Here is a 24074-nt window from a genome sequence, read left to right on the forward strand (position 1 = left end):
TTGAGTTCTAATTCTATATATTATTAAATTATATATTAAATATACAAATAAAACTTATAATAACATTACAATGAACAAAATATGAGTGACACAGTTGGTGTAGGAATTTTTATTGACCACCAGATGTCGAAGTAGAGCACTGTGTCAAAGGCTTCGAAGCACCGATACATTTTTTTGAAAAAGCCTCATTGATTCAGAAGCTTCATTCGGCACACCCCTACTTGAGCTGATAGGGTAGATGCGGTGATTGCTGATGGTGGACCAGCCGGCTGATTGTGATGAGATAGCTTGCTTGAGCTGATAGGTAGAAATGGTGATTGCTGATGGTTGACCGGCTGGGCTGATTATATGCTTAGGTTCCTCCCGAACTTTGTTAATTAAACATCATTTTGTACAAGTAAACGACACATGAAACAAAGCTTTCAATTGTCTTCAAGTACAGCACATTCTGAGCTTTTTATTTTCATGTATTTTCATTTTTACCTGTAGTGCTATAAGCTTTTGATAAAAGTAAACAATTAAAAGGAATACAACAGCTTTGTGATTTCACAATGCGTTTTCTCAGTTAAATTTCAGCAATAACAGGCCCATCCACACTTCCCATTGTGAAGAATGATTATGCCAATGGAATGTTATTTTTGTAGCAGAAACACGCTTGACTGTAAACTGCTGCAAATTATTCTTTTGTCTGTATTCTGCCTATTGGTTGATGTCTCTCACGTAGATAAGTTGCTCCAATATGCATTCTATTGTAGTGTGACCAGGGATTTAGATTTACCACTCGGAACACATTTAACGGGTTCAATTTTCTTTTGTGGTGTATTCAATTATTAAGTTGTAGATGAAATGATGGTTCAGAAATGTGTTTTTAGAACGCACAGCTCTGGACAACAAGCCATATAAAGGATGTTGCAAATTAAAACACTTTGTTTACCGCAGGATGCTCTAAATTACTCGCAAATTCCCATACACATGCACATCCTTCTCGCACTGCACTCGCACGTTTCAAACTCACGTGTGACGCATGCGCATTAACCACACGCACATACACACTGCCCCCTGTCGCCAACTCTTGTAAATTACAGGTCATGCAAGGAAACTTTAAGGCTATTTACCACCTGGTCACAGTAGTATTAAAAACAACCTGAGTAAATCTCTTCTGTAGTGTTTTTATGTGCAAAGTATTTTGTAACATGGACGTTATAAATGTTATCCGACCACGCTCTCGTTTAAATTTCACTTTCTCCTCATCTGTTCTTTTCTTTCCTTGTTCATAAAACTGCACCATTTTTACACGTCTCTTGATTTTTTGTTTGGATAAATAAGTAATTTAATTTGAGTAATTAATTGTTTTAGGGCTTATTTGTGTTTTGTAATTATTTGTTTGTCAAAGGTGATTAGAAAGTTGAATTGCGCCAAAGTGTATCCGTTGAAACCACCTAATTAAAATGATCATGTGAATAATTATCATGTATTTTGTTATATCTGTGAGTTAACAAAACATTTAAGCAATATATAATATTGTAAAGGGCAAATATAAATATAAAACACAAACGTAAATAAACTGCTGAAACTATGCTCAATATTAGTGCTTCGTATTTAAATTCTATGAATTAAAACTATGCAAAATATAAAACACGGTCAATTTAAGTCAAAGCAAGGTCAATGTTAATGTTACATTAGCTTCACAATAATTAACAACATGTTTAATTGTACATGAAAGTCGGCTGAGACTGTTTTGCGGGTTTAGGGTTAAGGTTAGTTACTTCTAAATCTGTGCGTAACCAGTAAGCCATCCGGGAATTTCTCGCCTACTCTTTTATGAATAGAGGGTATGCACGTATGTATGTATACACACATAATTGCTACTCAAACACACATATATAGATAGTAAATATTAATAAATTAAATGAAATAATTGAATAATAAATTAAATTAAATGGTTAAATATGAGTAATATACACTCACCTAAAGGATTATTAGGAACACCATACTAATACGGTGTTTGACCCCCTTTCGCCTTCAGAACTGCCTTAATTCTACGTGGCATTGATTCAACAAGGTGCTGAAAGCATTCTTTAGAAATGTTGGCCCATATTGATAGGATAGCATCTTGCAGTTGATGGAGATTTGTGGGATGCACATCCAGGGCACGAAGCTCCCGTTCCACCACATCCCAAAGATGTTCTATCGGGTTGAGATCTGGTGACTGTGGGGGCCATTCTAGTACAGTGAACTCATTGTCATGTTCAAGAAACCAATTTGAAATGATTCGAGCTTTGTGACATGGTGCATTATCCTGCTGGAAGTAGCCATTAGAGGATGGGTACATGGTGGTCATAAAGGGATGGACATGGTCAGAAACAATGCTCAGGTAGGCCGTGGCATTTAAACGATGCCCAATTGGCACTAAGGGGCCTAAAGTGTGCCAAGAAAACATCCCCCACACCATTACACCACCACCACCAGCCTGCACAGTGGTAACAAGGCATGATGGATCCATGTTCTCATTCTGTTTACGCCAAATTCTGACTCTACCATTTGAATGTCTCAACAGAAATCGAGACTCATCAGACCAGGCAACATTTTTCCAGTCTTCAACTGTCCAATTTTGGTGAGCTCGTGCAAATTGTAGCCTCTTTTTCCTATTTGTAGTGGAGATGAGTGGTACCCGGTGGGGTCTTCTGCTGTTGTAGCCCATCTGCCTCAAGGTTGTGCGTGTTGTGGCTTCACAAATGCTTTGCTGCATACCTCGGTTGTAACGAGTGGTTATTTCAGTCAAAGTTGCTCTTCTATCAGCTTGAATCAGTCGGCCCATTCTCCTCTGACCTCTAGCATCAACAAGGCATTTTCGCCCACAGGACTGCCGCATACTGGATGTTTTTCCCTTTTCACACCATTCTTTGTAAACCCTAGAAATGGTTGTGCGTGAAAATCCCAGTAACTGAGCAGATTGTGAAATACTCAGACCGGCCCGTCTGGCACCAACAACCATGCCACGCTCAAAATTGCTTAAATCACCTTTCTTTCCCATTCTGACATTCAGTTTGGAGTTCAGGAGATTGTCTTGACCAGGACCACACCCCTAAATGCATTGAAGCAACTGCCATGTGATTGGTTGATTAGATAATTGCATTAATGAGAAATTGAACAGGTGTTCCTAATAATCCTTTAGGTGAGTGTAATATATATATAATATTATAGGCTCTTTGTGTCTTTCTGAGTACTGGTGGAAAAGCTGTCATAATGACTTACTTAAAAGCGACTCTTTCTGCCCGGATTAAGAACTCAGAGGCCCCTGGGCACAAGTGTTTTATGGACCCCCCATACACACACATGCGCACAATAAAGTTTTAAATTAGCCTAGGGTACTATGTGTATGAAACACCTCAATGTTTCAGGATTACAGGATTACATTGACAAGTTACAAACTATGATCACAACCTGAAGGACAATATCAACACCTGTACACATCCTCCATCATACAGGATTTACAACAAGATTGCAACAAGGCCTTCCTGGACCAGCAACAACAATATTAAGACCTTTCCCTGCATACTGTAACTCACTGCCATATTCAAGCACACACTACCACACCTCAACCTTTTAATTCAGTTCTATCAGATTCTTCCATAATTCAACAGAAACATGCCAGATTCACAAAACTGTTCTTAAGAGAAAATATAAGAACTTTCTTAAGATAAATTACAGAAAGTTCTTAAAAATATTCTTAAATGCAATTCTAAAATATTTCCATCTTCATTTTTTCAAAGACTAAACGGGCAGGGCAGTCTTTGTCAATGATTATACTACAAGAGTAATTTGTCCATAAACTTTATTTGTGTAACAAGCACCTCTCCACTCACGTTATTATGTAAGCGTGTAATGTGTTACAGTAAACGACATTAACAAGTATTATAAGTATTCTTTAGCATATATACAGTATTATGACATCATCATATTTATTTTTTAAACATTTTGCAATGTATGTAAAAGCACTGTTGATTATCTAATAATGAAGGCTAAATATTGGTAAAGTAAGGCAATTACTGATCAACATTATATCAATATAAAATAATTCACAATTGGCAAGGAAACACCACCAAATAAATGTAAAAAACCTCTAATCTTTTAAGATTTAAGACAGCCGCGAGGGTATATCAACTCATTATATTTACAACAATAAAATCGTTCTCATTGACATATTTTCAGTTTCTGTTGTCAGTTCATGACGTGACATCATCTAACAACTCACAATAAAAAGCGGCGATTTCGACTATTTGTTCTTTCACACAGCCTCATGGTAACCATGTGCATATTTACCGACGAACTTTGTTCATATTTATATATCATATTTATATATCCAAACAGTCGATAACAGTAGCCGGGTTTCCATCATGGTTTTATTCGCATTTTGAAGTTTCGCATCAGAAACGAGTGATGGAAACGCCAAATTTCGAATTAAAAACCCTTAATTCGCAAAAACGTTTTTACGATGGCTTGAGGTGGTTTTTCATTTTTGCGAAAAAGGGTTAATGCGAATAATAGGAGATGGAAACGCATTTGCCGAATAAATTCCTCCAAAAAGTCACGTAACTGCATGAGACGGCCGGTGTAACCTGACTAACCAGAGTAATGATCTTGTGACACAGCATCAGAAATGTTGTGATGGTCATTCTTAAACGCCTGAGCAAAGTCGTCAAGTATTTCTGTAATTGCCTCTTAGAACTGTCACGACTGTGTTTCCCGAAAAGCAGGCATCCACAAAAGCACCGCATTTATCGAGTTTTCTAATCGTCTGTTTGCGCAAGTATTTGAAAACTGTTATATTCAGTGGCTTCTCTTACTTTTCTTAGTGATATTTAGTGCCAGTTTATTAGGAAGTGACGGTTGACTAGTTGGATGGAAACGGTGCTTATTCGCAAATGTTTTATGCGATATTCCAATTTTGCGCATAAGCTAAATTGGCAACTTTGGATGGAAACCCGACTAGTGACAGGTTGTTGGAAACGCTGTTTTGTACTCATTTTATTCACGAGTTACCTGTTGTATGGTGCTGCTTCTTCCTGCCGGGAAAGAGAGACCTCGCTCTCGCGGGGCAGCACTGGCGATATTTTCCCACTGAATGAAAGCTAAGGTTTATCCGAGAAGTCGCTAGATATGTGGCTATGCGCTTCTTCTAAACAAAAGCCGCTGGAGGGCTCGTAAAAGTTATTAAATCAAAAGACAGACTTCCTAATTTAGAAACACTGTTTTGTGTGTGCACCTCCATGTGCGCGGGAGAGAGAAGCGCACACGGCAGAATGAATATGGCGCTGTTATGTGAAAATGTTTTCCCTTGCATGGGCCCCAAGTGCGCATGGGCCCCTGGGCCTGTGCCCATAATGCCCATTGGATAATCCGGCCCTGGCTATACTAAACGTTATGAAAGAACTGTTAGACATTAACATTGCTGTACTTGCATAAAGAGATGCAGGCTACTGTCAATTACTGCTTATTTTTACCAGGTGTCTTTTCATTTTGCTTGGTTTCATGCTGTCGTTTACCAATTTTTCACCACAGAACACACATTCTGGCCGACACTTGTCTTGTCCTTCAATAAAACCTAAATTTACGTAGGTTTTGTTATAGCGTCTAAACTTTTTCCTTTATTTCTGACGAAGAATCACCGCATTTACGTTTCTCTGCTATTTTTCCTTTTGATTTTTATGTTAACACGAACGTTGACGCCTGACAGAGGATGTTTATCATGTGAGTCTCATAGCGAGAACAGCGCGGGTTTCCATCACTCTGGTTTTATTCGCATTTTGAAGTTTCGCATCAGAAATGAGTGATGGAAACGCCAAATTTCAAATTAAAAACACTTAATTCGCAAAAAGTTTTTACGCTCGCTTCAGGTGGTTTTTCATTTTTGCGAAAAAGGGTTAATGCGAAGAATAATGGGAGATGGAAACGCATTTGCTGAATAAATTCCTCCAAAAAAATCACCTAACTGCACTATGAGACGGCGTAACCTGACTAATCGGAGTACTGATCTTGTTACACAGCATCAGAAATGTTGTTATGCTCATTCTTAAATGTCTGAGCAAAGTCGTCAAAGTATTTCTGTAATTACCTCTTAGAACTATCACGACTGTGTTTCCCAAACAGCAGGCATCCACAAAAGCACCGCATTTATTGTGTTTCGTAATCGTCTGCTTGCGCAAGTATTATGAAAATTATTATATTCAGTGGCTTCTCTTACTTACATTTAGTGGCAGTTTATTAGGAAGTGACGGTTGACTAGTTGGATGGAAACGGTGCTTATTCGCAAATGTTTTATGCGATATTCCAATTTTGCGCATTAACTAAATTCGCAACTTTGGATGGAAACCTGGCTAGTGCTTCCGGCTACCGCGAAGCCCCGTGTGAATGTCTGCCAATGGAGCAGGAAAAATTGAAATTATTATTTTATACAAGATATAACTTTTTTGACTGCATTATCTTGGCATTGTAAACACATGGTTTTTTTTAAACATACAAAAATATTTTTATTTAAAATGATTAGTGGAACATTTATGCAGCTTTATTTAACCTCAAAGCATGTCAGCTCCCGCGCCCCTCATGTGAACTCTGGCGCCCCCCTAAGGGGGTCGCGGACCCCAGGTTGGGTACCACTGCTCTAGTGACTCCACTGGATCCGAGTACACTGTCAGGTCTCATTCAAATTCTGGAAGGGAATGGTGTAAAATAATATCAGAATGAAGATAAGAGGGCATACCTTTAATGATGAATTCATTGTCATGTATCCACTGACCCACAGGTCGACAGCCTTTGTTTTTTACTAGATTGGACACAGTTCAAATCAAGAATAGTGCAGGTATAAAGTATAGACTGCAGACTTAGCACTACTGCAGTCTGCTGGATTTACCGCAACAAAAAATTGTACCAACATAAGTAACATCAATTTCTTTATTTTACCTAATGAGTTCACTTGTCTACAAAAATTATTACAAATCAAACTGAGAAGCACTTTAAAAATATGCTGCCTAACATTTTTAAATACAATTGAACTGAATTTACAAATCATTTAATTCTCCTTTGACCTACTTATGAAGACAATTTAATTATACTTACAAATTAAAAGCAAAAATTACAGTGTATGATTACTTTTCTACATATCTAACAGTAGAATAAATCGTATCTTATAATTTGTATGCTGAACCATGTTTACTGTTGACCTTCAATGTCAGTAATTGCTACCTTTTAATATACATGTCCAGACTTTATTATTATAGACCATGTGTCACGATTCTCGGGTGAGGTGAGACAAGGAGAGAGGACCCAAATGCAGACAGCGGGGAAGTGGACGTTTAATAAATAATAAAACACACAAAACAAAAACCCACAAGGGGGTGAAACAAGAGTATCACAAGAACAAACTAACTACACTAAACAAGACTAAACATAACATTTACTACATATTACAAAAGACTAAACTATACTAACACGACACGAACTCACCCACATGAACCACGACACAGCACACAACAGTACAATGATTCAGCACAAGACAGAGGACACAGGGGCATTAAATAAGGGGACAAATCAAGAGGGACAGGTGCGGGGCATGAACTAATTAACAATCAATAACGAGGAGACGAAAGGGCGGGAACAGAGACGCAAGACCGGAGAGTGGAAGACCAACAGGGTCAAAACGCCTCTCTCCACATAAAACAAGAGGATCTGTCATGGTTCTGCCACTAGGTCAAGAAAAGCAAGACAAGATGGGGCAGAACCATGACAGAAGCCCCTCCTTAAGGAGCAGCATCCTGATGCTCCCTCAAGGAACAAACAGGACTAGACAGACTGTGACCAAACAAACCATAACCATACATAACATGACCAAAAAACGTGATACATAGAGGAAAAAAGTTCAAACAAAGACATGGCGCCGACTCGAAGGCCAGCTGGACAGCACATGGCGCTGGCTGGATGGCCGGCTGGGAGGCTGGCTGTCACCGGCTGGGCAGGTCTGGATGTCGACGAGACGGGGCGGGAAGTCGGTGGCTGGGCAGCGTTCTCCGACGGCTGGGCAGCGCTCTCTGGCAGCTGGGCAGCAAACAAAGACAGGAACAACACGTAAACACATAGGGTGTCGACTTCGACAGGCCTGGGTACCAGCTGGGATGCCGGCAGGGATCTGTGGCGGGAACAGGTCACCGGTGGTCTCGACCCTGGAGGGGAACCCGACGACCTCAACCCTGGAAGGGAGCCCGGCGGTCTCGATCCTGGAAGGGAGTCCAGCGGTCCCGACTCTGGACGGGAGCTCGGCGGCCTCTACCCTGGAAGGGAGTCCGGCGGCATCGACCCCTCTCGCTGAGATCCCTCTGTCTGCTGGGTCCAGAAAGGCTGAATCACACTGTCACGATTCTCGGGTGAGGTGAGACAAGGAGAGAGGACCCAAACGCAGACAGCGGGGAAGGGGTAAACATGGACGTTTAATAAATAATAAAACACACAAAACAAAAACCCACGAGGGGGTAAAACAAGAGTATCACAAGAACAAACTAACTACACTAAACAAGACTAAACATAACATTTACTTCATATTACAAAAGACAAAACTATACGAACAGGACACGAACTCACCCACATGAAACACGACACAGCACACAACAGTACAATGATTCAGCACAAGACAGAGGACACAGGGGCATTAAATAAGGGGACAAATCAAGAGGGACAGGTGCGGGGCATGAACTAATTAACAGTCAATAACGAGGAGACGAAAGGGCGGGAACAGAGACGCAACACCGGAGAGTGGAAGACCAACAGGGTCAAAATGCCTCTCCACATAAAACAAGAGGTTCTGTCATGGTTCTGCCACTAGGTCAAGAAAAGCAAGACAAGATGGGGAAGAACCATGACACCATGAACGAGTAAAGAACAATGACGATTGTTTCACACATACTCCGTTCATAGGACCCTTGTCTACATGAAACGATTACACCTGCCATTGTAAACACCAGTGTTGGGTAAGTTACTCTGAAAAAGTAATTAATTACTAGTTACTAATTACATATTCAATAGTGTAATTAGATTACTGTACAAATTACTCCAAAAAGTATTTAATTACTCATTACCATTACTTTATATTACTTTCTATATCCTGCATCAACCTTGATTAGAATTGATTCAAGGATAGACATGAAACGACTTATTTAATTCATTCTAATGAATAATAAATAACTACATAGTACATTATTCTTATTAACTGACCAAAGTATACAAATGTAAGAAGGATACATTAAAGCATTCATTTTAAAGCTAGACTAATAATTTTAAAGTCATTTCCACTATTGAATATATTACACAGTATTTAGTTCAAGTACATCAGAAGTAACTGTAATTAAATTACAGAAAAAATATGAGTAATCCGTTACTTTGCTTTTTCAAAGGAAAAGTAATTAAATTACAGTAACTAATTACTTAGTAACTAGTTACACCCAACACTGATAAACACACTTTAATGTTTTTGGCCAGAATTTGTACTGTATCTTTATTAAGTTTAACATGCAGAATACGGAAATCACATAACACTTTTTTTAACATCGACGGTACTAAAAATATTTTTAAAATGTTTTCACACATTTATAGATTTTGGTATTATTATGTGTCCCTATATAAAACACCTGAGTGAACTCATCAGCCCCCATTCTGAATGTTAGTTAGTGTTAATTAGTCTTACCAATTAACACAATAACCAGCTGATGAGTTGATTCAGGTGTTTTAAATAGGTAGACATCTGAAACCATAGACTGTAAAAAAGAAGGACAGCGTGACGCTGTTTCCTACCATTGTAATGAATTGAGCATAAAGCGTCCGATGATGGGTGCTGACATGTTACGCAAAAACGTCAGATTGGAGCCTGGGCATGCGCAGAAGGAATCGTCTGTGGAACCAGAGTCTGCGCAGTAGTGAGCACGAAGTGGAGATCCTGCCCATATTCCCCGATGACTCAATCATAAACGAAGAAATCATGTTACCACACCCCTTTTTATACCATCTTATATCTTACAAAAACCAAACTTATTCAAAAAACGAACACTTGGACATACGTCAACGTGATAAAAACTGACTAAAATAACAGAAAACATATTTGGAAAAAATATTTGAAGTGTAATTGGATTTTATAGCTTGGCTCCCGTCCCATTTGTTTACATGGCGAGGGCGGGGTTATGACCTGTCCTGGGGTTATGACCTGTCCTGTAGCCAGCCACCAGGGGACAATCAAAGAGCCCACAGCATCACTTTTCAGGACGTGTGAGGCACCCCTGTCTGAAACATTCTGGGAGGGCGGCCGAGGACTGGAGTTGAGAAGAATTTTCTGACAGCAACAATTGGAAATCATTTTTTTATTTTATTTTCAATATACCAATATATCATAATTAATGATATAAGCTCATAATTTTCTTGAGCTATATACACTAAAACATTGATGCTACATGAACAGAAACATTACCACAATAATTAGCACCACAGAATTGTACAAGAACTATAAAAATGTTGGACGAAACAAAATTTTCTTACACCGTGTAATCAGTCCTGCATATTCACACAAAATATTATTATTATTAAGTTTGAGTAAGCCTAGGGACTTATAATCAGCCGCAAGATTTTTTCCATGTTACCTTATAACTCTGTACATTTTAGATGCTTGCCAAAAACGCAGTAGTTTTTAGCATCTACCACGCCACTGTTGTCTGTCATTTTGACTGAAAAACAACATGAATGTGGAGTTTGGACAAACAGGTTAAAAGACATCGATTTTCAAAATCTTTTTCTTTCTGCTTTAAAATAAGCCCTGCTCTCGTGATACTTTGATGTTATACACCTGCTGGTCTGCAGAGCACAGCCGACACATCTTCTGCGGCAGTAGCTAAAGATAACATGGACACTATTGACAAACAACACAACTATGATCGCTGTTACAGTTTAAAATTGCTGAGTCACCAAAAAGTAATAGCTAGATGACTGGGTCAGAGCATTTCCAGTGTTCTGCTATGCAATAGTTTTGAGTGGTTGTAATGGCCAGTGCCTTAAAGTGAGTCATCATTTACACACCCTCTTGTCTTTTCAAACCTGTCTTCTGCGGAAAAAAGTTGGGTAACTGAACAGCGGCGGCACCCATTCACCAAAAAACCAATGCAAGTGAATGGGTACCGACATTCTTCAAAATATATTTTGTTTTGTGTGGAAGAAAGAGTGTCATACAGGTTTGAAATAACAAAAGGATGAGTAAATGACAGAATTTTCATTTTAGGGTGAACAATCACTTTAAAAAGTCTACATTCAAATATATGACAAAAAAACGAATAGCTCTGTCCGGTAATGAGCAACATGTCAATAACACAACAGAGAGCTGCATTGTCATGATATTGCTTTAATTTTACAATGTTCTTCAACATTTCCAAGCCATCAGAATAAGGGACAAATTAACCCCAAGAGTCTCCCATTAAAAGGCTCCGTTTACACATTCATGTACAATTTATATCAAAGCAATAAACAAACTTTCATATACAAAGCTAACTCTACCAAATACACGAAAGAAAAAACCTACTGTACACTTTCCACACCGTAATTACATTCATGCTTGTATACCATAGAAAACAGATGGAGAACAGAACGGTGTTCCTTATTTTCAACGGAGTGAAGCATAAACAATCATGTTTCATCCATTATTATAAGAACAGCAATAACAAACATGAGACATCAGAACATGCCATAAAAGATTGGAAAATGGGAAAATACAGCACAACATGTAAAGAAACTGCACTTTGTATCAAAACAGAGTACAGCTTACATTTTAGTCAATTAAATACGTAAAATCAATGTTAAATTTACTTGTTAAATAAATATTGAAAAGCTGCAGCATCACTTCCGGATATTTACAATTATTTATTTTTTTTTAATTCTGGAGTTTGTGCAAGACAGAAGGATAAATTACCTTTATATTGGTAGGGCTTCGCCTTCAACTAAAAGTAATAAGGAAAAATGGAGTTAAATTCATGGACTGACAAAAAGTCAAATTTATCTCATGCTGGAGTTTCTACAACCATTTCAAGGAAACCTTAACATTTGACTTTCAAATGCATAAGAGCGGGTGCAAAACCCAGCACAACATGCTGCAAGTAACACCAACTGCTCAGCTGGATAAGAAATCAAGAACAATGTCAAAGTAGCACAGTGAAATGAACAAAACACCGTAAACTAGAAGTCTATTTAAAACAATTAATTTTAGGACACCAAACGGACAAGCATTTGCTAAGGAAGAGGAATTCCAACAATGTGCATGACAAGGGACACGTTTAGTGTGTCCACTAGGTGGGTTAAAAGGACTCAGGGAAGGCTAATGAATAAAATGTTTCAATCATAAAACATCACCGTAAATTATATTTCATAAACATAGGTTAAGAGGTAGATAGTACCTAGTGACTTACCTTATCAAATTATATTGAATTTTAATAAGTGTACCACACGTTATTTACAAATGGCTTCTTAAAGGCACCTGTCTTGAAGAAACAACCCCTGTTCCAAGACTTGTGACGAAACAAGACAGCTAGGTGTATAGTAACATACCCACTGATGTGACAAAAATCTGCAGTTTCTCGATGTGGGAGATTGTTTACAGGTCACTAATCAAATGTCAACTTTATTCCCTTTACTTAAAGACAGACATGCAAATCTGTTCTTACAGAGTCATCATGCTGAGAATTGTGGGGAAATCGGCTACAGATCCTTCCTGCTCTCATCACTGAACACATTGACAGAAACTGATCAGCATGATATAAACCATCAATGACCTTCAGCATGTGAATCTCACAAGCACTTCCACGGTGATCCATATTCTGCCTGAAAATGTCAAGAAAAACATATGCATACAGAGAGAGCCTCTTAAATTAAAGGGACAGTTCACCCAAAAATGAAAAATTTGTCATGAATTACCCACTCTCTAGTTGTTCCAAACCTGTATAAACTTTGTTTGATTGAACACAGAGAAAGACCGTTCTTGGCTACCATTGACTACCATAGTAGGACAAAAATACAAAAAGTGCCCCACTTTTGCTGTCCTACATTCTTCAAAATATTTTTTTCTTCAGATTGAACAAAAAAGTAGATATTTTGAAGAATGTAGGACAGCAAAAGTCGGGCACTTTTTGTATTTTTGTCCTACTATGGTAGTCAATGGTAGCCAAGAACTGTTTTGTTACAAGCATTCTTCCAAATATCTTTCTCTGTGTTCATCAAAACAAAGAAGTTTATACAGATTTGGAACAACTCGAAGGCGAGTAAATGATGACAATTTATATTTTTGGACATCCAGACACATTTTGAATGAGAATATTGTGACTCCCATTACAGTAACGCAAAAACGGCTTATATTTAATGGTTGCATTTTATGCACTGAATTTAATTTTACACAAATTAAATTTGTTACTTTTTTCAGACAGAATGATTTTCATTGCAGTATGATCATTTTTTTTTACATTGCAGTAATAAGAATATTCAGGCAGGGTAAAAAAATCCTTACGCTGAAAATCGTATTGATAACCAATTATTTCCTTTCATATGCAAAACAAAGATATTGTGTTTTACGATTACTGGTGAAACATTTGTGAGTCTCCCAAGGGTTACTTTTTTGAATAAATCTTCCTACATTAAGTGACTTATGTACCTATTCCAGTACATAACTTTGAGGCCATAGTCAGTTTCAACTTCAAGCAGATCAATCTCCACAGGAACCAAGGAGACTCCGGATTATAAACTTAATAGCTTTGTTCCATTTACCTTAACTATGGTAAACATTTACAAACACTACTACATTCTGAACAGTCCCAACATATCAGTAAATGATCATATTCCATGAAGTCCATGAGGCCTCTGTTGATCAGAGGTGGGAAGAGGGAGTGTTCATTTGATGTGAGGCTCTGTGATGCATATCTCAAGTGAACAGACAAATCCAGATCCATGAACTGTCATGACCTGCTCACACTGTAAGCCATCCGCAGAGTCAAAGCCACAAAGATACTTAATGAAAGGTAGCGTTTTCCAGCGTCAGCGGACATTGTTAACGCAACAAGCAAGTGATAAGCAGCAAAGCATTGTGGTGATTAACAACTGGAGTGCAGACAGCAGGTCACTATCTGCTTACGGTCAGATACCACAAAGAGTAAAACCACTGGCTGAAACCAACAGCTCCGGAGACCAGCGATCTCCTGCTGCTGCTGACAACTTAGATCAACTGAACGAAAGAGATGGTAGATCTGGTCAGACCTGAGTCCAGATTGACGAACACAGGGAGGAACATCCTAGAAGAGATCATCACAAAAGATCATCTATATTAGGAAGCCTGTCCAGGTCATCGAATAGGTCTGTGATTCCCTCTTCTTCCTCAAGGCTCATCAGATAATCGTCACTGAACGGAGGCGAGCCCAGAGTGATGAAGGGCGCTTCATTGCTGGGGATCTGATCCTCGGTTTGCTGAAGGAGACTAGTGAACGGGGACGTGATGGGTGACAGACTGGTAACAGTAACGGCTGGACCAGAACGACTGGAAGAAGCATCTAGAAATGGAGAAAGAGCATGAGAGACAGAGAAACAGAAGATAAAATAATTTTAAGATGAGAGTTTTAACAAATGCATGTATTGGAGCACTAAATGCACGCATTCTCGGTCCCTTATGTTTAAATGGATTTCAATGGAGGGAAAACAGCTCTCCACACTACTTTCACCTCACCGTCTAATACTTTCATGAAAGGTGATGTGTCGCTCTTTACAACAGAGTTGCTGTTTTTCACAGGGCTGTCAGTTGCATTCTCATCTGGACACAGGAAGACTTCTATAGGAGCCTTAGTGCTGGTCAGGTGCACCTGTAGACCCTGCACAAAATAAAGCAACAATATATTTCATAACACTTACTGCTTAAAGCAGATAAGAGATCAAGGATAGTTTTCAATAACTGCTCCTAGTATCTAAAAAGTAGGGCTAATACTAAAACTATAAACAGAAATTAAAGCAAATAAAATGCAACATCTTATTTTTTAAAAATACAATTATTTACTCAAAATAAAGCCATCAATCAACTAACTGTGATAGTTTGTCAGATTCATATGAACTCAATTCTCCATTTTGAGTATATTCAACTTAATAAAGTCTGAATTTTGTACTTTGTATCCAGTGTAGGGGTGTCCTCGACTAAGGATTTACATAGTTGAATCATAATTGTCAAGTCTTGCCTATAGTCCACATAGTCGAATAGCACGTACGGCATGCGTGCATGTGGGGACGACACCAAGGGCCCGTTTCAATAAGGAGGTTCAACCAACACAGAGTTAAAATGTGAACTGAGAGTTGTTTAAAACCGAGATGCAAAACTGAGTTTTTGGTTTCAGAACAGCGGATTTGAGTTAAACCTGGCTCAGACTACAGGAGTTTTAAAATCCTGACAGATTTTAAATTCTGGTTGCAGCACACACATAAGGAGAATCTTGACAGATTCTCTTATTTAAAATCTTAAACCTGGCTGACTACAGGAGTTTTAAAATCCGGAAAGATTAAAAATCTGGTTGCAGCACACACAAAAAGAATCTTGACAGATTATTTTATTTAAATTCTTAAACAAGCTCACACTCATCAGTGTACAACTAAATTACACATATTTTACATATCCGTAGGATATGCAGTTTTGTAAAAGGAGCTAATAGTAACCGTTTTAATGGGTTTACTATTTTTAGATGTTGACATCACATCTACATTTGAATCTCTTTTTCAAGCACTACAAAAATAGGTTTGCCCTTTGTAAACTTGCATTTATGAATGTGAAATGTCCAGATAAGAAAACGTTAGGGCGTAAAGTTGTGTTTATAAATAAGACTAAAGGTAGCAAGTGCAAAAATAAAAATTTAGAAAGTTTGATTGGAAGTTTTTTTATTTCATAATTGCACATCAAAAGACATTCTAAGACACCCAAACTACAGGATAATATTAAGATTATCATACCAGAGGACGCCTCTTACGTCATCTCACCGGGAAACAGAAGTAAACAAAGGGACATCGCAAAGTTAATTTCACGTGATCTCACCTGGCAACGGTTGCATAACGTCTTTGTCGCTCTCTGAACGATTCTCTGTCTGTCTGTCTGTCCAAAGCCGCGGGAACGTATTTTGAGCAGGGGGTGCTATAATGCTTTTTGCTAGGGCTGAAGTTATGACTGTGCTTTGGGCAAGCCGCTTAAGTTTAATGTTAATAAATAACGGAAGAAAAAAAATTGTCGCTGCCGAGAATAAAGATGAATGCCAATGTGATTATAAGATACAGCATAAAAACAAACACATAAACGCATGTTATCTGTATGCCTATAGCCAAATAACAATCTGTTGAACAAAACTACAAGCTGCGCGTTAGCAGTTAACTTACCCGGTACATTTAAAACCGACGCGACTTCTCCCCAGCTCTTTTCCTTATCTGTGCGGTTGTGGTATGTTTTCTAGGATACATTATATAGACAATCATGCTGTTGCCACAAGTTGTTCTTCCATCTCCACTGTCCAACGTACCCTTGCAAGAGCTTTCGCGGTCGACATTTTTAAAGGTCTGTCAGTCACCTCTGTCACCTTGCAGATGTGCCTCTCATTGGCTGTTGCGAAAGTACCAACGTCATCACCCCGATTTAAAATCCTAAATATCAAACATGTTTGATATGATCGGGGCAGCCCCAATTTCTCTCGGAGCAGATCGGGAGGTGTAAGATTCAATCTGTGAAAGCCTCACATTACGTGATAATCTGGGCCGAACATCGGACCCGATCGAGGTTCTGGACCCGATTTTTTCAAAGATTCTCGGGAGGGGAAATCAGGGTAAAATCTGGCAGAGAATCCTGTAATCTGAGCCAGGCTTTAGTTCTATCAACTCTGGGTAGACTTAAATTGAGTTAAGTGCTTGCACCACAACTACGACAAGCCATGATCAATGGAGCTCCGATATTACGATTCACCATGGCAACGGCACCAAAAAAAAGCAACATGGTGGCAGAAAGCGCTTGGGCACACTTTCCACACTTTGCATAGTCACAGTGGATTTAATTTTAAAAAGATAAATTTACCAATAAACAAACAAATTAATCAGTAAATGAATGAACAAATGAATGAAACAACAGAAATAAATCCAAAACAATAAAAAAAATCTGGGTGGTCATGGTGTATGGGACACTGTGTCAGACTCTCGTGTCAAAGTCAGAGTGATCATCGGTTCGAGCCCTGCTTGGAGCATTTTTGGGTAGGTATGGCTGCACATCTAAATTAAATTGTTTATTACCTTTATCACTGCATTTGTCTGTATTTATTAATTTATTATTCATGCACTTTATTTGCACACTTTATAAGTCATTTCTTAACCTCCATAGAAAACTAACATTTGTGAGAGCATGTAAGGGAAAGAATCTGCTCTGATGTAAAACAAGGCCACGATGGCTGATGTTATTGATGTAAGGAAGGATGAGATATATTTTGATATATCTAATTCACTGTAAAGAAAAATGTTCCAGTTTTAATAAAAATGCACAGGGAAATGACAAAATTCCACTCGGGTCCTAAATTCCTCTCCTGAAATCAAAGAACATCCATATGAATTAATGCAGCCTCTTCACATACAGGATCCTCAATAAAAGCACATATGACATTTTAATCACTGAGAAGGAAGGAAGGAAGGAAGGAAGGAAGGAAGGAAGGAAGGAAGGAAGGAAGGAAGGAATGGAGTTACACCACTTGCGCATTAAAAAGGGGAGGAGATCGAAATAAACTATGGGTTTACCAAAGAAAACCTGCTCCCGACCAGGTTAGTTTCACAGAGTAAGTTACTACGGTTACTGACTCGGAGTATAAGTTACCCCGCTTTCTCGGGTTTGAAATACATCACATTCTGAAACTGAAAACTCACGAGTTTCCCTCATTTCAGGGTTAATATACTTTCTGAATATACAGAAAGTATAATATACTTTCTGAAACAGGCCCCTGGTGGTTAACAAGGGCACAGCGCTTTCTGCCGCCGTTTGTCTCCAATTCGTCTGGCAGCATCACGTTTGCGCTTCTTTGACGACGGAGATTCACGCGCTGTCGGCTCTTGTGCACAATACGCATGGTCCTCCATTTTATCAAAACTTCTAAGACAGAAAAATCAATTGCTTCAGCTAGACGACGACGACTACTGCTTCTCTCCGTACTACGACTTACTACTTTGTACGCGTCTTCAACTCAGTGATGACGCAAGCTGCGTCTAAAAAAACACACGAAGAAGACCAACATATACGAAACGCGTTTGTCCGTTAGAGCTTACTGTACAAAACATGTCTGCGCAACATAACAAATTCCATGTAGATAGGCCCGCTCCCTATGTAGATACAACTGGTTTATTCTAAGGTAATAAAAACATAACTTTTCATTACGTAAGGTTTTACGTAATCTAAAGACACAGTTTTGTATGTTATATTGAATTTCTGTTAATAGATCATACAAAACATCCCGCACTGTACCTTTAAATAGTCAAGACCAATAGTGTTTTAAGGGGAGATGTTTTAAAACGCTTTCATATTGCCAGTTTGCGTATTTTGAAAGCTATTTTTAATCTATGAAAACATTATACTTACCTTGACAAATAATCAACCATCTACATAACTTCAGTGCATGTTTTTCAGGGCTTGACATTAAGCGTTGTCATGTGGTTGTCCTTTGGACAAGGACATTTGTCATTCACTTGTCCGAGTACAATAATTACTTGTCCGAACAAAAAAAACTTCATATGAAGTGTCAGTATAATTGTTTTTGATTCTGAGTGCTCAAGTTTTCTTCTAAGCGTTCTACCTAGTGTCTGAAGTTGGTTATAGTGAAAGTGAAAATGAAGAAAGTGAAGTGAAAGTGACCTATCAGTCAGATATGGTGACCCATACCCGAAATGTGACCTCTGCATTTAACCCATCCAGAGAGTAGTGAACACACGTACACCCGTGTAGCTAATTAGCTAACATAGCTAATGTTGTAGTCGAGACCACCTAAACCGAGTCCAAGACATGACCAAGGCAGGCCGAGACCAAGACCAGTACTCCTAAAATTCATCTAAAAGATCCACATAACACTAACAAGTCATAATTACAGAATCATGCATTCTATGCGTTCTTATCTACTATTCATTAGCAAAATATCACGTTTTCAGATCACGTCAGGCTTGATAATATAAAGAAACAAGGTCTAATACAAGTACCTTTCTTCCAATCACATCTTGGATATTGTGGACCTTTGGATTCATTTTGTTGACAGATTTCTTCTAGGACAATCCCCCATTCATCTCTTACCGGCACAACAGTCAAGGCTTAGCTTAAGCCAGGACTATACCTTAGTTAAATTAGGATATTTAAGTCACTTTTATTACAATGCCTTGGTTAAAAGTACTGCTGGTGTGCATCTTGAGACAAAACAATGGCAACAACTTATTTTAAGATATGTCAGGGCTATTTATTTTCAGTTAAGACAGCTCAAACTTTTATTTTAGTCTGGGACTAGTCTTGAGCCTTGTGTTTGAAACCGGGCTTTAAAGTTTTACATCCAATCACATTAATAATGTTAGCACTTAAATCAGACAATGCACCATCATTTTATTGTAATTCCCACAGTTGTTGTCGTGACCAGTCTTGAAAAAAAAACCAGAGACCACTAAGTCTGAGACCAAGACAAGACCGAGGCCAAAGATAGTTGAGACTGAGACAAGACCAAGACTATCACAAAATGGTCTTGAGACCGGACTCGAGTACTATAACACTAGTCGTAGCACAAGTATAAAACGTCTGTTGTCATCATAAAAAAATGTGCAAGTGCAGTTCATCACATGAATAGGCAGGTAACTGACAAATGACATTAATGTTACATACAGATGGATTAATCAAGGCCACATAATTTTTTTTGTTTACCTAAATTTGTTTTAATATTTCTAAGTACTGTGTTTTTCATTTTTTACTATACAATAGTGGTATATTTTTCCACATAAATTACTGTAGTATATTACAGTATTTACTATAGTAAACTGCAGTAAAATTCCTAGATACTATAGTGTTTTTGAACTTTATTATAGTATACTATATAGCAGTGGTCACCAACCCTGCTCCTGGAGATCGACAGTCCTGAAGATCTCAGCTCTAACCCCAATCAAACACACCTGAACTATCTAATCAAGGTGTTCAGGTCTGCTTGATAATTACAGACAGGTGTGCTGAAGCAGGGTTGGAGATGCAGTCTGCAGGACGGTCGATCTCCAGGAACAGGGTTTGTGACCACTGCTATATAGTATACTTTTACATAGTATACTGTATATGTTTTTACTCAAGTTTATCAATTTACTACGAGGGCACTACAATTTTCCATAGCAAATACTACAGTACTTTTTCGTCTGAATGTTCAGTTTAACAGGACTTTTACTTTGACGACTTGTCAGAAATACGCCCGAGTTAATAGGTTTTTGACAATAGCTTCACTCAAACAGTAAAATGCTGGTAAAATAAACTCTTAGCAACTCTGGAGATGAAGTTCATGTGTTCATATCCTCATATAGTGCAGACGCAGACAAATCCTAGACCAACACTTGTGTAGTATGTTAAATTGTGCACCTCATTCCCTCAGACACACAGCCAGATGACATAATTAAATAACAGGATTCCATGTCCGGGCACGATGCGCTATTGATTAATGTCACACACAAACAAGCACAACGACAAACGCACTTCACACAAACACGCAGCTCTGTCTAATGCACATATTCTTATTATTCTATACATATATGTCGCACTGCACAGCCCTGCGTGTGATTTTTTTCAAGTTACTTGTCCGGTCGGGCAAGTAAAATTCTCTTCTCTCGAGCCTGGTTGTGATAGGTAACAGGATTGAGTCGGTCTCTGGCTCAGTGCCAGTCAAAGCGCTGAATGTTATAATCACACCGGTGTGATCGTATGCATCAAAGGGTTAAAATCTTGAAAAGTGAATTTATGACATTAAGGACAGTCGGGAACCCTGCAATTGACGGAAATCCGTCGTAGCGACAGAGAACTTTAATCCATGAGTCAAGTCACTGTAAATTCAGTGATACAGATTTGACAGCAATAACTTTTAGTCTGTTCTTAATGTTCTTGTGTGACCTCTGAGCACTGTAGACTGTTTAACAACATTCCATTTGACAAATAAAAACAAACAGAGCCAACTCCTCACCTCTTGAGGATCTGGCACCTCTAGTTTTGTTTCTGATGGCGCTTTGACCACAATAACCGTTTGATCCCTCAGTTTGCGATCCCTGCGCAGGTCTTGATAAGTCACATATGCAAACGTGAGTGTGGTCAAGGAAGAGAAAAGAACATCGATCACATTCACCACAGCAGAAAAGTGCAGACCACAGCAACAACAGACAAACCAACTGGTCTTGTTTCTGCGCTGAGTAAGGATATTTTTGATTGTGCGACGACTCAGTCATCCGCTTGACTTCCTGGGTGCAGCTCTGGATCAACTCGTCGAGTTTGCGCTCCTCCTCGACAAGCTGCGTTATCTCGCTGCTCAGGGTCTGTCTCTCACATAAAACACCACCCACCTCAGACAGACTGCAGCCCCTGAGAAGAAAAATACATAAGGTAGTGTCAGCCATTTCATCATCATAGAGATGCAGAAATTATTTATTAATACGAAAAACGTAATGCTTGCTTTGTATACCAAAATACAGTATAAGCACTTAGTTTATCATGTCATTCTCTAATATTTATATTTCTCAGTTTTAGAAAAATATAAACATTATTAATGTATCCTAATCTACTCCGAGAGTAACACTTGTATGTAAAGTGGCCATTGATTTGTCCATTGGCTTGATCAGATCAAGTCGGACTATATTATTGGTGCTTTTCCAACCAAGGACAGAGCGTAAACAGTCAAATCTCACTTGAGCCAACTTTTTTTTTCTAAATTAACCATTTACATGTATGTGTTTTTATTATTTTAGGGCTTTTCCTGCATATAATAATTAAAGTGAAGTCGGATGTCTTTACAAAAAAAAAACATTCAATAGACCAGGGATTGTCAACTGGCGGCCTGCGGGCCAAATGCGGCCTGCCAATCATCTTTACCTGGCCCGCCTTAAAAGGATCCCTGGGTATAGAGCGGTGTATGGCTTAATATATGAACAATGGCATTGACTTTATAATTGTGAAATAAAAAAACAGTGTAACTGCCACCGTATTCATAAACTTTGAAAAAATATTTTCACTTGGAGGCCGCCATTTTTTTGCGTCAGAATCCGTGATGTCAAATGGTTGCGACCTAAACCTGTTCTCTTTCGCAACAGCGAAGCACACACGTTTTCCATATATAACAGTAAAATATGACACGTAAAACATAAGATCAGATATACAAACACACAGGGACAGTAGGTGGCGGTATGTCCTCTTGACACAAGCCATAAAAGAAGAACGCGTACAGTATTAGACGTCTGTTCAAGGTGAGCGTGCATTAAATCATAGCTTTAAACTACCGCCTTTGAGACATTTAAGACTATTTAAGACATCAACATCCACCATAATCGTATACTTTATACATTATGAGAATATACTGATAAACACAATAATAATGCTTGCGGTTTGGTTATTTATTTTGTATTAGAGCACATGTGAATATTAGCCCCCGTCAGCTAATGACCGAGGGACAGAAGACAATAACGTTAGGCTACTGATGTTGATAAATCAACATCAAAAAGTCAAAATCTGGATAAAATGCATTGTATAATGGCTAAAACATCGTGTATATGATAAATTCGAAATGATTTTGGTTATTAATATGCATGTTTGTGTTGTTTCTGACAAACAATATTAAAATGTAGGAAAATACACCAAATAGCGTCTTTAGTTTCTTTCTTTCGTCTTTTAGCATTATATAAAAGGAGGAGCGACAACAGTAAAGGACGAGAAAGAACCAGGCCTGGACTTTACGTTATGTTTTATTATGTGTGACCGGCAGTCGACCGTGAGGGAGCTGCTGGCATTTTACTTTCGTTTTGTTGTTTGTTTATTTTATTAAAATTTTGTTGTTCCACGTTCGCCGGTTCCCTCCTCCTTCCTTGCTGTGAACATTGTTACACATATACATATATATGTATATATTATCCTATAGAACCTTATATTTACTGAAGAATTAGTGTGATTAGTGTGTCTGTGTTTAGTTTGGCTGCCTAGCTGTGCGTGCAACCAGTTTACGTCAGCGAAAAAGAACATGGTGGCCTCCTTAGGTTAACATGAGTATTACATTTAGGGTTTTTTTAAGAGCTGAAAATATTTGATGTGTTTCTTACAAAAAATGCTAGTAGTGTAAGGCTATTACAACGCATTGAGCCATACATCTCTCTATACACCGGGTTCCCTTTAACATTTCAAATAAGTGGAGAGACTTTCAGAATGGTGTGCTGTAAGAAATGCACGTCCTGAGACACCACATCTTTGATGTTGAGTATTTTTGTTTGTTGCTCAGGCACAGAACGTAGTTTGATTGCCAACCTCGCCAATTTTAATGATTTGAATGCATGATGCTCAGACCGATCAGCATGTACAGGTCTCGTGTTACTTTGATATAAACTGATGCGCAACGTGCATATTCACTTTTAAGCAATGCAACAGTAATATCTGTACATGTATTTAGGAAAAGTTCAAAGTTGTCATGCGGTCAGTGTCACATCGGCTGTAGCCAACTTGGTAAGCAACTCATGCATGTTCATGTTACCAAAACAAAGACTTTAAGTTATAGTTTGCTAGCTTTTTGCCTTTAATGAGATAGGACAGTAGAGAGCTGACAGGAAAGTGTGGGCCAAAGACCATCGAGAAGGGAATCAAACTTGGGTCACCGTTAGCACACTTGCGCTTAATGTCAGCACACTAACCACAGGCCTATTGACGCAGACCAAAAAGTCATCAATGGCCTTTATACAAACGGTACTGAAAACCACAAAACATTTTGATTCAAGTGGCCTTT

General features: G+C 38.5%; 1 protein-coding gene across 1 annotated transcript in view; it reads right to left on the bottom strand.

Moving 5' to 3' along the window:
• Window positions 1-13217: 13217 nt before the first annotated feature.
• The window catches only part of LOC130557765 (transcription factor E2F3-like), a 55485-nt gene continuing 44628 nt past the window's right edge, over window positions 13218-24074 (bottom strand). Inside the window, exons 4-7 of the mRNA XM_057339783.1 lie at window positions 21518-21676; window positions 21285-21399; window positions 14780-14921; window positions 13218-14606 (exon numbers count right to left, since the gene is read on the bottom strand). Coding sequence (XP_057195766.1) covers window positions 14365-14606; window positions 14780-14921; window positions 21285-21399; window positions 21518-21676 — 658 coding nt within the window. The 3' untranslated portion in view covers window positions 13218-14364. The remainder of the gene's footprint in view (window positions 14607-14779; window positions 14922-21284; window positions 21400-21517; window positions 21677-24074) is intronic.

Source organism: Triplophysa rosa, linkage group LG8 (genome assembly GCF_024868665.1).
Source record: "Triplophysa rosa linkage group LG8, Trosa_1v2, whole genome shotgun sequence".
Taxonomy (NCBI): domain Eukaryota; kingdom Metazoa; phylum Chordata; class Actinopteri; order Cypriniformes; family Nemacheilidae; genus Triplophysa; species Triplophysa rosa.